General features: G+C 37.6%; 1 protein-coding gene across 1 annotated transcript; it reads left to right on the forward strand.

Moving 5' to 3' along the window:
* The first annotated feature begins 13967 nt into the window (after positions 1 to 13967).
* LOC121987805 (Werner Syndrome-like exonuclease) lies at positions 13968 to 14900 on the forward strand. The gene has a single exon (XM_042541530.1). It carries the CDS (start codon positions 13988 to 13990, stop codon positions 14606 to 14608), a length of 621 nt encoding a protein of 206 aa, XP_042397464.1. The 5' UTR covers positions 13968 to 13987; the 3' UTR covers positions 14609 to 14900.
* Positions 14901 to 15106: the final 206 nt, after the last annotated feature.

Consider the following 15106-nt stretch of genomic DNA (forward strand, 5'->3'; position numbering starts at 1 on the left):
AGTTGAGAGTCACTCAACGTCTAAGGAAGAAGAGGAGGAGGTCTCTTCTTCAAGATCGGAGCAAGAAGAAGCATCTACCTCCGGAAGGGATGAGGAAGAGAGCCTTCATCCATCCTCAACCCTAGGTAACTCAAGCATCGTAATTTCAAATAAGTTACATATAATATGCTTTGAGTGTAGGGAATTTGGGCACTACAAGAGTAAGTGTCCAAGGAGGGTTAGGAAGACTCCACCGGCACCAAAGGTCAAGGGAGCCGGAGTCCCGACACGCAAAGGCAAGGGGCACGTGGTATGCTTCCAATGCAAGCGAAGGGGACATTATCGGAGTCAACGTCCAAGGGGGAGACAACCTCACAAGGACAAGGGATGCACATCGATAGGGGGAGCTAAGGCAAACCCTAAGGTACCTTTTAAGGCACACTATTGCAATTCAAATAAGAAACATGCTAGTAGTTTTATTGCTATTGCAAATAATGATGAGCATGTTAACAATAGAAAACCATATGTGTGCTTAGGTGCTAAACATGTTAGCTTAGATAAGGATAATACTAGAAATGTCAACCCTAGGATTAACTCATCTAAGGCTAAGGAGAACTTAGGTAGAAACCCCAAGACAACTAGACATATGCCTAGGAACACCTCAAGAAAGAATGATAAATTAAAATTTGAGGTTTTAGAGAAAGAAAATCAAGTCTTGAGGTCAAGACTTGACACTCTAGAAAAGACCCTAAAGAATTTAGAGAAGTCAACTCTAGGGTCTAAGGGTCAAATTTCAAAGCCCAAGGACAAGAAAGGTTTGGGTCACAAACCTAAGTCCCAAATGGTCAAGCCCACCTATCATAATGTTCCATTCGATTATGGAACAGAACCTAGGGCTAGGAAGACCAACACCAAGGTCACAAGGGGAGTCACCCCTAGAGTTGATCTTGATGAGTCCCAAATGGCCAAGGCTTTAAAGCCTAAGAGGGTCATTAGGAGGGTTGATAGGGAAGTTATCCCTAGTGAATATTTAGTGAACCCAATGAGCTCTAATAGGTATTGGGTTCCTAGGAGCATCTTCTCTACCCCATAGATGGGTTAGAAAGTGTCAACTCCGATTAGAAGGGTAGTTAACCCAACTTTGAGGAAATTGACACTCAAGGAACATTTTCAAGGTTTTGTGAACCTTTGAAAATGAAATGGATTTATCATTTACTCCTTGAAGAGTAAATTGTGCCATATTTGAAAAAAAAAAATTATATCGACTTTAATCTTTATTGGCACAAGTTAGGAAAACCTAGAGAAATACCAAGTTGGGGTCTTGGTACTCTCTTAGGAATTTAAGATAATCTAGGCCTTAATTAAAAAGGTGTTATTCTTGAGGAAATATGAAATATGCCAATATTTGAGGATATACTTAATGTTAAGTGGCATAAATTAATCAAGAAAAATAGGAATGCCAACTTAGGTTTGGGCATTTTCTTGAAGCACTTTGAGCAATCTAGGTTTAGATTTTAAGTTAGCTAAGGTGTTAAGGATACTTAGATAGGTAATCTAGGTATTTTATTTGTGCTAACTTACCATGGTTGTTTGCCATATGCCATGCCATGACATCATGTTTAACTTATTATCATTCGAAATGTCATGATCATGCTTAGGCTAATTATATGTCATGCTTATTTTAAGTTTTATAATTTATGCCATGACATCATGAAATTGGAACATGCTTCTATTTATGACATCATTTTATGCCATGTCATCATCTCTTGCATTAATAATCAATGAAATTGATTTAAGGATAAAAACACAATTTGATATTGAGATCAAATTGGTGTTTAGAAAATGCATGAGAACTTAGCCTAAGATAACCTAAACCCATATCTTACATCAAAATTGACTTGGATGTGTTTGATACACTTTAGATGTGTGTGAGATATTAGGATCATGAGTTAGGATCAAGGTACATAGTTCTTGTACCTAGATGAGCCTAATTCAAGAGATTGGAGGATCATAGGGAAAACTTGTGTACAAGTCATGTACATATAGTCCTAAGATTATGGTCCTAAATTAAAGGGTTTAAAATCATTTTAAAATTGATTTGAAAAACCTTGATGAAGCTTTTCTAGTGATAGCATTCATCATTGAGCAAGATGATACAAAGATGAGTTAAACTTTGAACTATTTCAAAAGTTTTTGAATTTTGTATCAAGATTTGAAAATGGAAGTTATTTTCATCTAAAATTATTTTTCCATGATAGTATATGGTATGAGGAATGTATCCTCAAAATTTTACGATTTTTGGAATTTTCTGTAATTTTCTGTGAGTTTCTGAATTTCTCCCGGGGAGAAAAATCAGAAATCTCTGATTTCAGAGGCTGGATCGGTCACCGGACCGATCCAGAGAAGTCCTGATCGGTCTGGTGACCGATCAGTGACGATCCAGAAAGCGAGGATCGATTTGGGAATCGATCCAAGGGGTTCCTGATCGGTCTGGGGACCGATCAGTGCGTGCCGAATTTCTGATTTTCAGCAGGTGTATGAAATTTCAGTTTTTGGGAGTTGAGTTTCGGATCTCTAAAGGATTGAAACTCTCCAAGACATTGTTGGTGCAATGGTCAAGGGGGAGTTGGCCTTTAGGGGGAGTTTTACCTATTAGTCAAGGGGGAGTTTTTACTCCTTAAGACTTTTGAGGATTAGTGATATGGAATTGTCACTAAGTTGAGTGTTGAGTTTAGTATCAAGGGGGAAATTAAGGGTTTCAATGAAAGGTATGTGACTTTCATTGGGAAGAAACTCTTGACCTTGATTCCCTCTTTTTGATGTGTGTCCAAAAGGGGGAGAGATGTCCCAAGGGGGAGAATGGGAGAATGTTTTGGAAAACCTAAGTTAGGTTATCGGGTTAACCTAACTTGTTTATGGGTTTTGTCAAACATCAAAAAGGGGGAGATTGTTGGTGCAACCTTAGGTCAAAGTTGACCTGGTTGACCAGACTCGAGTTGACTTGACTCGAGTTATGTTTTGATGTTTGACGAGTTATGTTTGACGATGTTTGACGTGAACAGAAAAGTTGTATCTTGATGTTTGACAAGGATACAAGCTTGGGAGATTGTGGGTGCAACTCGTGGTCAAGGTTGACCTGGTTGACCCGAGGTGAGTTGACCTGACTCGGAAAAGTCCAAGCAGGGAGCTTGGCACGGGAGAAAGTCCAAGTATGGAGACTTGGCACGGAGAAGTCCAAGTATGGAAGCTTGGCACATGGAAAGACGGAGAGGGCTCGGTAGCTCGTTCTCCGGACTGTGGTCAGAGAGGGCTCGGTAGCTCGTTCTCTGGACCGGATGTGGAAAGTCCTGGTGAGTGAAGCCAGGTGAAAATCCTAGCGAGTGAAGCTAGGTGAAAGTGAAAGTCCTGGTGAGTGAAGCCAGGCAGTTAGAAAGTCCTGGTGAGTGAAGCCAGGCAGTTGGAAAAGTCCTGGTGAGTGAAGCCAGGCAGTTGGGAAGTCCTGGTGAGTGAAGCCAGGCAGATTGGAAATCCTGGTGAGTGAAGTCAGGTGAAAACCCTAGTGAGTGAAGCTAGGTGAAAGTCCTAGTGAGTGAAGCCGGGCAAGGGAAAATCCAGATGGATCAAGGGTGATCGGACATCTGGTGATGGGAAGTCCAAGTAGGTCATAGGAGTGACCGGACACTTAGCGGGGAGTCCTAGCAGGTCAAGGGAGTGACTGGATGCTAGGCGCAATGTACCAACAGGTCAAGATTGACCGGATGTTGGTTTGGACTTGGTTTGGGCGAAAACCATGAGCTGGATCGATCTGGTGATCGATCCAGTGATACCGCGAATATTCTGATCGGTCTGGTGACCGATCGGTAACCACGATCGATCAGGAGGTTCCCTGATCGGTCCATGGACTGATCAAAGACGAAACAGAAGCGAAGGCTAGGGAATGGATCGGTCTGTGGACCAATCCACATGGAGCCTGATCGGTCCACAGACCGATCCAGGCACTAGCCGTTGCGACGCAACGGCTAGATTTCTTCTGTGTTTCTTCGTTTTCTTCGCAGGTTATAAAAGGAGGGCTGCTGCTGCGAGCCTCCTGCCGCTAGTGCTGCTACTTCTTCTTCTTCCTTGGATTGAAGCTTCTACTTCTATGCTCTGAGGTTCTGAGCTTTGTTGAGCTCGCTTCCGAAGCTTCGCGTGAGCTTCCAGTCGTCGATCAGCTGCTACAGTTGGGTTGTGAAGTTGCTGCTTCATCGCCTCCGGTCGACAGAGAAGGCAAGCGAGTGTTGCATTCATATTGTTGTTTGTAATTGCTTCTTGCTTTCCTTGTACTCCTTTCTTGTTGTTACAAGTATTGTGGCGAGGTTTCTCCACCCACAAGGAGCATTTATTAGCCGGTTCTCCGGGGACTCATTCACCGACGGATTGATAGGCTTCGTCCACCTTACGGACACGCCGAGGAGTAGGAGTTTATCTCCGAACCTCGTTACATCGGTTTGTTTGAGGTTTGTCTTCTTTCCCTTTCGTTTCTGTGTTTATTTTCCGCTGTGCTAACACGTTTTGTAGAAAGAAACGACGATTTGGGGTCGGCTATTCACACCCCCCTCTCTAGCCTCCGTACGAAGGATCTCAACAATCTAGTCCTGACTAGACTTCTCTCTTCTAAATATCAAGTCCTGTTTGGATCAACCCTTGGTCAAATTGACCAAACTTAGGTATATTGTCAAACATCGAAACCCAAGAGGTCGATTGCACCAACACAGATGATGAAGAATACTTGGTGAATTTGGTAAGAAAAATGTTCACTAGGAGAAAGAAGAATTTCACTAAAAGGGACCTGCAGAAGATTAACTCTATTTCAACCTCCAACAATAACAAGACCAATGTCACATGCTTTGGATGTAACAAGAAGGTGCACTACAAGATCGACTGCCCAAATCTCAAGAAGAAGAAAGCCCTCAAGGTGACTTGGGATAAATCATCCGCGGAGGAATCAGATGGTGATGAATTGAAACACACTAACTACCTCACGCTAATGGCTTACGAACCAGAATCTAAAAGCGACTCAGAAGACAGGTCCATACCCGAATCGAGCCATGAGTTCGCACTCGTTTCCGAAGGTTTCGATGAGATACAATTTACTTTAAGCAAAAAATTCTTTAAAATAATGGCATGTTTAAATAAAAAATTAAATAATTCTAAAAACAAAATAAACGAACTAAATATAGAAAATAAAATACTTAATGAACAACTAAATTCAAACTCAACAATTAAACCAATTCAACCTGAAATCCCGACTCAAGTTACAAAACTTGAGGAAAACAATTTCAGATTGAAAGGCGAAATATTTAAACTAAAAGAACTACTAGAAAAATTTACAACTAGATCCAAATATCTTGATATGATTCTTGGATCACAAAGAGCTATGTACAATAAGTCCGGACTCGGATACAAATCCAGCTCGACTAACAAAATGTTTATGTCGCTAATAAGTCAAAATAAGAAACTAACTAAAGCCTGAGTTTCGAAAGTGTACTTAACCATGCAAGTATGACTCAATCATTTTTATGTACCTAAAAATAAAATTCATTATTTAAAACCAAATCAAAATAAGCCTTCAAAACTAAATTCCAAACTAAAAAATAAGATAAAATCAAACAATGCAAACTCAAATAAATTTAAATCAAATAACTACAAGGCTAATTTAAATTATCATCAAGTTTATTATAACTACAAAACTAATCGACATAAACTTAAAACCAAAAAACCAAAAAGTTCAATAAAACAGGGGGAGACTTCAAACTAGTTGGCACCTCTAAAATCAATAAACTTACCCAAATGGGTAATTAGGACTAGTTTAAATGGGGACAAAAGTTTAACTTGATCAACAATACTGGTTTAAGTTTTGGATGATAATAAGTTAGGGAAAATCTGCCTATGCATGTCTAAGAAGATATGAATTCGATCTGGTGTATTTGGCTTAGTAGAACTTGTTGGACCCTTGGGCGGCTGACTAGAAAGGGGGGGGGGGGGGGGGGGGGGAATAGCCCTTCTATAAAAAACCGAACCTTCCTCGAACTTTTATAACTTAATTAAAAAGAACACTTGCATAAATAAAAATAAGAGGCACAAGGGATTTACTTGGTTACAACCGGGGAGGTTGTTAATCCAAGGAAGTTGAAAGTGCACTAATCTCTCCTTCAGGTAGAGAAGCCTCTTTATAGCAGTTAGCACACTCAATTACAGAACAGAACTCAAGATGATTCAATTACAAGTGTTCTCTATAGGCTTATGGACCAGGGCTATATTTATAGCCCTAGTTGGGACGCTTGGAAGGGTTCCAAGCACCTAAAAGGGTTCCAAGCACCTGGAAGGGAGGGGGATACAACTTTATCCCCATTGCAACGGATCATGTTTGATGCAATCCGGATAAACATCATGGTCCGGGCGCTCGGAAGGGTTTCAGGCACCCGGAGTCTTGTGAATCTGGGTGCTCGGACCAAGTTAACCCTTTGTTAACTTGTTTGGTCTGGGTTCTTGCTCTGGCTTCGCTCGCTTGGGTCCGGGTCTTTCGCTCCGGCTCCGATTCCTCTTGCTTGGATGATTTTGGCCATTCGGAATAGGGTTCACCCGAATCCAACTTCTGGCATTCTCGAGCAAACTTCCGCTCCAACTTCTCGTCCCTCAGAATCGCCGTGTGCTTCCTTCTCGTCTGCTGACGTACTCTTCCGCAGCGCCTCATCCCTCAGACGCACGGAGTCTGTCGACTCTCTCACGTGTCGTCCTTCTTGCTAGCTGTGTCTTTTGCTCGTCTTCTCGAGCAATCTTCCACTCTGACTTCTCGTCCATCGGAAACACTGCACGCTTCCTCCTCGTCCGCCCGCGTACTCTTCCGAAATATCTCGTCCTACGGACGCACCGAGCCTGTCGGCTCTCTCCCGTGCCATCCTTTTCACTAGCTGCGTCTTTCGCTTGACTTCCTATGCTCCTAAGTTCCTGCACACTTAGGCATAAGGTTAAAACCAACAGGACCTAACCTGACTTGGTTGATCACATCAAAACTACCTTGGAGTATTAACATAACTAACTGAAGCTACCCCTTATGAATCCTAACCAGTTAGATCAAAGTTTTGTTATTAAGTTCAGTGGATATGACTATTTAAAAAATTTTGAAGGCATGATTACTCTAATGATGTCAAGGTGACTCAATATAATTCAGAAGTTTATTGAAAGAATGATTATTTGTTGAATTAAAAGCTAAACTTGAATATAACACAATGTTAAACTCAACCCTAAAATTCAACCTAATTTATCTCACAACATTATAGGATTCCATGATTGAAAATATAGATCGGGTGAGATGACTAAAGATTTAATTCAAATTTAAGATCAAAGTAAATTAAAATAAACTAAAATAAATTAAATAAAATAACTTAAAATAAATTAAACTAAATTAAATAAAATAAATTAAATCAAAAATAAACTAAATAAATTAAATAAAAATAAACTAAATTAAATTAAATTAAAAAGAAATTAAAAATAAAATAAATAAAATTAAAATTAAAATTAAATTAAATGGAAAATTAATCTCAGACTTAAAATTCAATTTAAAACTCAGAGTAAATTATGGTTAATAAATTGAATTGATAATGGCATCCCACTTTTGTAGGAAACTAAGTAGATATTGAATAGTGGTTATTCCAGACATATGACTGGGAGATTACACCAAATTCACTCAACTCACATACAAAAACTTAGGAACGGTTGCCTTTGGAAACAACAACAAAACTTAAGGTAATTGGAATAGGTAATATCGAACTCGAAATTGACTTTATTGTTAAAAAAGTATTACTTGTTGATAAATTTAAATATAATTTGCTTAGCATTAGCCAGTTGTGTGATTCAAGATATAAGTTTAGGTTCTTATCTTCCGAATGTCTAATTAAGCACATAGATAACCCTAGTATAAACCTAAAAGGGTTTAGGAAGAACAATATCTATGTAATTAATCTAACTATCTCTTCATTTAAGTGTCACCTGACACAAAAAGAAGAAACCTGATTATGGCATGGAAGAATGCCCCACATAAACTTTAGAAACTTAGCAAAATTAAATGGTTTAGTTAGAGGCTTACCAAAATTACCTAATTTAGGTTCAACAATCTGTAATGTTTGTCAACAAGGAAAGCAAACCATCAACCCACAAATCAACTAATCAAATTCAAACTAATTCAATATTAGAATTATTGCACCTAGACCTGTTTAACTCCCATGGAATCAAATCCATAAATGAGAGTCTCTATTACTTAGTAATAATAGATGATTATTCAAGATTTACCTGGGTAAAATTCTTAAAAAATAAAGATGAAACATTTGAAGTATTCATTAATTTTTGCAAACAACTAAAAATGAAAAAGACTAAAAAACCAAACGAATTAGAAGTGATAATGGAGGTGAATTTAAGAACAACAACTTTAATCTATTTTGCCTTGAAAATGGTTATCATCACGAGTTTTTATGCCCTAAAACACCCCAACAAAATGGAGTAGTAGAAAGAAAGAATAGAAACCTACTTGAAGCCTCCAGGACAATGCTAAATGAATATCAACTTCCAAAATATTTTTGGGCAGAAACAGTTAGCACTACCTGCTATATACAAAACAGAACCACAATAAATAAAAATTATAATAAAACCTCATTTGAACTCCATTATAATAAAAAAAATCTTAAATACTTTAAAGTGTTTGGACGCCTAATTTATATACTAAATACAAGAGAATACTTAGAAAAATTTAACTCAAAAGAAGAAAATCGAATCTTTGTAGGATACTCATTAAACAGTAGAGGTTACAGAGTATATAAAAAAAAAATACACTAAGAATTAAAGAAACCATAGATGTAAAGTTTGAAGAATCTACTCTTAACTTAGAACAAACTCAGAATCAACCAATTGAGTTTATAAGAGGTAGCACTAGTTAAGGGGGAGCAAGTGAAAATCTAAGTCAATAATACGAAGAAAAACATCAACCATAAGAAAATGAACCAACTAGAACAATAAGGGTTAACCCAAACCATCCACTTGATCAAATAATTAGTGACCCAGACCTAACAATTCAAACCAGATCAGCTTTTAGAAACCTAAGACAAATAGCTTTAATCTCTAACATTGAACCCAAAATAGTAGAAGAATCATTAAGTGATCCAGATTGGATCTTAGCTATGCAAGAGGAATTGACCCAATTTGAAAGAAATGAAATATGAGATCTAGTTCCACTACCAGAACATAAAAAACTAATCGAAACAAAATGAGTTTTTAGAAATAAATTAAATAAAAATGGGGAAGTTGTTAGAAACAAAGTCAGATTAGTAGCAAAAGGATTTAGTCAGGTTGAGGGGCTTGACTACGATGAAACCTATGCTCCTGTCGCCAACCTTGAATTAATTAGAATGTTATTAAACTATGCGGCCCATAAGAAATTCAAATTATATCAAATAGACGTTAAGTCAGCCTTTCTAAATAGACTAATTAAGGAAGAGGTATATATGTAGGCCAACCTCCAAAGTTTGAAAACCTAGAACATCCTAACTATGTCTTTAAACTAAAGAAAGCTCTTTATGGCCTAAAACAAGCTTCTAGAGTTTGGTATGAAAGATTGACCACATACTTAATCTAAAAAAAGCTTCAAACAAGGTCAAGTAGACCCAACCCTATTTGTTAAAACAATCAATCAAGATTTCTTTATAGCTCAAATCTACGTAGATGATATAATATTTGGATCAACTAATTCAAAACTCCTACAAGAATTCATAACATTGATGGAACAAGAATTCAAAATGAGTCTAGTAGGACAACTAACATTTTTCCTAGGTCTATAAATCAAACAAATAAATGAAGAAAATTACGTTTATCAACAAAAATATACACTTAAATTACTTAAGAAATTTGGTATGGAACACTCAAAGGAAATTAAAATCTAATGGCCACCAATATAACCCTAGACAGTGACCCAAATGGAAAATATATAAACCTTAAATATTACAGAAGCACCATAGGAAGTCTACTATACCTAACTGTCAGTTGACCTGACATTCTATTTGCAGTTAGTATGTGTACATGGTACCAAACATGTGCCAAGGAATCACACTTGGCCTATGTTAAAAGAATATTTAGATACTTAAAAGGAACATCCAACGTAGGTATGTGGTACCCTAGAATGACCAACTTTAAACTCATAGGGTTCTCTGATTTAGATTATGTCGGCTGTAAATTAGACAGAAAAAATACAAGTGGTGGTTGTCAACTACTTGACCCATCACTTGTCAGCAGGTTTAGTAGAAAGCAACCCTGTGTCATTTTATCTACCACTGAGGCAGAATATATAGTAATAGGAGAATGTGTTGCACAACTATTATGGATGATACACATCCTAAAAGATTTCAATCTAAACCTTAAAAATACAAAAGTCCTAATTGACAATATTAGTTCAATCAACTTAACAAAAAATCCAGTACATCATTCAAGAACCAAACATATCAAAATTAAACATTGCTTCATCAGGGATCATGTAACTAAGGGTGACATTGAACTCAATTACATTGAGCCCAAGTCAAACTTAGGTGACATATTTATCAAACCCTTCCCTGAAAGTGAATTTAGCAATTTATGTCGACAATTAGGAATGTGCTTCATAGACTAAGCTTGTTGTTTTCAAAAAAATTTTCAAATAATTTATAAATTCTAGGAAAAAATTTCTTACTTTCTAAAATTTCCCATTTCCTTAGAATTTTAAAATTGATTTTAGCCTTAGATTAGATCAAATCCATAGAAAGCATGTTCCTATAGAACTAGAACTTGAGCATCTCACAAACACACTAGGATTCTCTTGATTGCGTATTCTAAACCTAAAACGGAGTGAGATGCATAGGCACATTGCCTAGACTTAAGATGCTTATATCAGTGCATCAACACAAGTCTAGACGTAGAATATCAAATACTACAGTGATCAAGTTAAGTAATCCATATTTAGTCAAACACTAATTGGATGATTTTGACTAACCTGACTAACCAAGTGAATGCTACTATTCTCTGGTAGTTAGTTAATAACTAACGGTTACACATTTAAGGACAATTTTATAGATGAATATTTTTAAATACATATCAGGTTTAGGGGGAGGAAGGAATATTTCCAAAATAATTTTTTAATCGCCTTGATATATTTTGCAAATTATTTTCAAATTTGTCTTAAAAACACTCTTAAAAAATGTTTTGAATAGTTTTTTTAAAATCATTCTTTGAAAAATTACTTTCAAATTTGCTTTAAAAACACTCTTGAAAAATGTTTTGAATAGTTTTTTTTAGAAATCATTCTTTGAAAAAATTACTTTTAAATTTATTTTAAAAATACTCTTGAAAATTGTTTTGAATAATTTTTTTAAAATCATTCTTTGATAAATTATCCTATTTCTAAATTACTCTGTAAACATTTTAAAAATCTATTTGATATGATCTTTACAAAAGTTTTTGTTTAAATTTACAAGTTATTTTGCAACAGTTAGTTTTCAAAACCTTCATTGCAAAAATTCTAATACTTTTTCAAAATCTATGTTTTGTAAAACTAACTATAAGTATTTTGAAAACTGTTTTAAACATACATGCTTTTGAAAACACTTTGACAAAATTTTGAAAATTCTTGCAAGAGTTATCTTTTCAATTTCACAAACCTTTTTCAAACATAATCTTATTTCAAAAATATTTTCCTTAGCAAAATTCTGTATTCTTCTTTGCAAATGGGTTGTGTTTTAAAAGGTTAAAAATTTTCTAACTCCTTCCACCAATAATCCTGAAAGTCTTTTGTTGTCAAAATTCTATTACTTTTTTTTGAATTCATGATTAACTCACTTATCTACTCATGTTTGTTTTTTTGATAAATGTCAAAGGAGGAGGGTGGTTAGGGTTCAAGTTAGAAAATCAGAAAACTTAATCCTAAAAATGATTAAGAGAATAAAACTGATTGCCTAATTTTAGACTTCTCTTAAAATCAAGTTCTATGTTTGTTTTTTTTTCATATCTTATTTTTCCTAACTTAACTCTGGTTGTCATTGTAACAAAAAGGGGGAGATTGTTGGTGCGCATTGTACTAACGATAACGATTTAACTCATGTTTTGATGAATGACAAGGGAGTTAAGTGTTTTGTGATCTAATTGTTTTATCAAGTATGCAGGAACTGACAAGTCTGAAGGACCGAACACCAGGCTGAAATCCAACTAGGTCCATGGGATCAGATAGTTGGTACAAAGTTCAGGTAGGTCAACGGGCTGACCGAATATTTGGCAGGAAGACTGGTTGGATCTGCTGGACCGGATAACCAGCAGAAGTCCAGTTGGGTTTGTGGATCGGACAACTAGCATAAAGACATGGTCGGTCAAGAGGCCAATCAACTGACTGCAAGTTGGTAAGTAGAGATAAATCAGTGGAGGAGAGTGACTAAGTGAGGACGTGTCCTGATTAAGGGATAGTAGGCATCGGTCTAGGTTAGGTCCATTTTGGATATCTAATCTGACACTTTGACTAGTTCCTGATCCTGAGAGGACATGAGCTAATTACTACTTCTTATTTTTTCTGTGCTAATTTTATTTTGCAGGTTAGATGTTTTAGTTTTGGACTAACACAGCTTGCAGGGCAAAAGGAGCAAAAAGCTTTTGGACTAACAATACCCGAAGGATCCTTCAAGCATTAGAAGGCGTCTTCGCACTGTTCATGGAAGACACATTCAATGGATTGAAGATGTTTTCTAGAGGATAAAAGTTGACAAATTCAACAATAAGCTTCAGCAGACTTTGGGATTAGATTTGACCCATTGGAGACACCTTCAACACCTATGGAAGACACCTTTCATGGCCTTTATAAGCCAGTCTCGACTAAGCTTCTAACAACAACATCTACACAAGCTTCTGTGTGTCCATTTGAGGTCCCGATTGTTCCAGCTTCCTGCTGTGACACTGTTATGACATTGCTGCACCCAACTGCTGCCAAGGAGCCAACTGACATTGAGCCAAAGCTGACAATCTTCCAAGAAGTTGGGTAACGATTTGTAATTTGTATATTTTACTACTTGCAAAAGGACAAGTGCAGGGTGTTGTATTTGTTCCTTCTTTTTGTGTACTCGATTTTTTTTTCTAGAGGTATTGAAAAAGATATTTTAGTGGATCATCCATCGATAGGTCTACGATACCTGAGTCTTAGAGTAGGAGTCGTCGAAGACTTCGAACCAAATAAATCGATCATGTCTATTTTAATTTTCTTACTTATCGTTTGATTTATCTTATTTTCCCTTGTACGTACTCATATTTTTTATTTAAATAATAAAACTTACCCCTCTCCTCACGTACGTATCATCCAACGGATATATATTAGAGTACATGACATTAATTACGAGACCCACAATCCCGATCGTCTCCTTCACCTTCTTACTGGCCTGCGACGACATCGCCCGCCACCCGTCGCCCAACAACACCCGTCGCAGGAACATCTCCGCTTCGACTCCGATTCGGATCGAGATGGATGATCGACGAGCAGCATTTCGAAGAGAGGAAGTCCTAGATAATTCCCGCAATGCGATCCGACGGCTCAAAATCGTCACTGGAAGGGTTTTGATCGACTCCACTTTTTCTATTTCTTAATATTTGGAATATTTACATTTAAAATTTTCAATTTTTTTTACGGTTACGTCCCTTCAGATTCTGACGTTTCATATAAAGTGAGTGATCCTGTACAACATTTTCTATGAAAGCTTCCTTATAGCCGTTCGATTCGGATGGAATTAAATTCTGACCGTGAATAATTGATTAATGATATTAGCGATCAAGATTTGACTCCAGTAGAATCGAATAATTGTAAGGCAGCTTTTATTGGAGTATCCTACAGAGGATCAGTTGGGGATCCTGCTCGGCTCTCTTCGACTACTTTTAAAACCCTAAACCCAAAACAAACAATTCTCGTGTGAAGCCTCCGTCGAAGATGCCGATCGAGGTCATCGACGCCGAAGAGCCGGTCTTCACCGTCGCCGTCGACTACTTCAACGTCCAGACCACCGTCACTTCCAGCGGAGATGAAGTCGAGATGTGGATCGACGAAATCCTCGGAATCCACCACAGGCGCCTCCACCAACTCGTCGTCGGCCTGGACGTCGAGTGGCGTCCCTCCTACAGCCGCAACCGAAACCCCGTTGCTGTCCTCCAGATCTGCGTGGGGATGCGTTGCCTCGTCTTCCAAGTCCTCCACCGAGACTACTTTCCCCAAAATCTCTTTGACTTCCTCAGCGACCACCGTTTCACGTTCGTCGGCGTCGGGATCCAAAACGATGTCGAACTGCTCGTCGAAGACTGGGGTCTCCAAGTGGCTAACACCGTCGACCTCCGTACCCTCACCGTGGATAGGATGCAGCGGCAAGATCTGAGGAATGCGGGGCTCAAGAAGCTTGCGGAGGAGGTATTGGGATTGGTTATGGAAAAGCCGAGGACGGTCACCATGAGCAACTGGGAGAGGGGCATGCTCACTTACGCACAAATTGCTTATGCTTGCGCCGACGCCTTCATCTCGTTCGAAATCGGGAAGCGCCTCATCACTGGACAATTCTGATTCTTCCGAAAATGAGGGTAATGCGACTTACTTTTTGCTACTTTTCTCGAATGCTCGCCGACCCTTTGTTAAAATTAGGGTTTTAGGAGGCTTAGTTAGGGTTTTTAGCGCCTCCTCTTGAATTCTACAACTGCTTCTTGCAATTTGCTGGGATTGCAAATCGTTGTCTTGCTTTCGTAGTGACTACTGCTGTGGGGGAACGAATCAGGGTGGCATTTGTTCTTCCTTACAAGGATCTTAGTAGTGCTATTCCCTTTCTATGTGAATAAAATGGCTGACCTCAGAATGCAAATTGGAATTTGTTCTTGTTCTTGTTCTTGTTTTTTTTTTTTCTTTTTTTCTTTTTTTTTCTTTTTTTACTATATTTATTTTAATTTTATGAAAGGATCTTCTTCTACAATCTTATAATATAAAGGAAGAGAAAATTTCATTTTGGTTTGTCTACTTTTTGATTTTACCTTTATAGTTTAAAATATTGCGTTTTATCTTTCCTACTAG

The sequence above is a fragment of the Zingiber officinale genome, chromosome 5B (assembly GCF_018446385.1).
Source record: "Zingiber officinale cultivar Zhangliang chromosome 5B, Zo_v1.1, whole genome shotgun sequence".
Lineage (NCBI taxonomy): Eukaryota > Viridiplantae > Streptophyta > Magnoliopsida > Zingiberales > Zingiberaceae > Zingiber > Zingiber officinale.

What these genes read in the sequence shown, in the direction of transcription:
- LOC121987805 (XM_042541530.1), top strand. Translation starts at nt 13,988, where the DNA reads ATGCCGATCGAGGTCATCGACGCCGAAGAGCCGGTCTTCACCGTCGCC.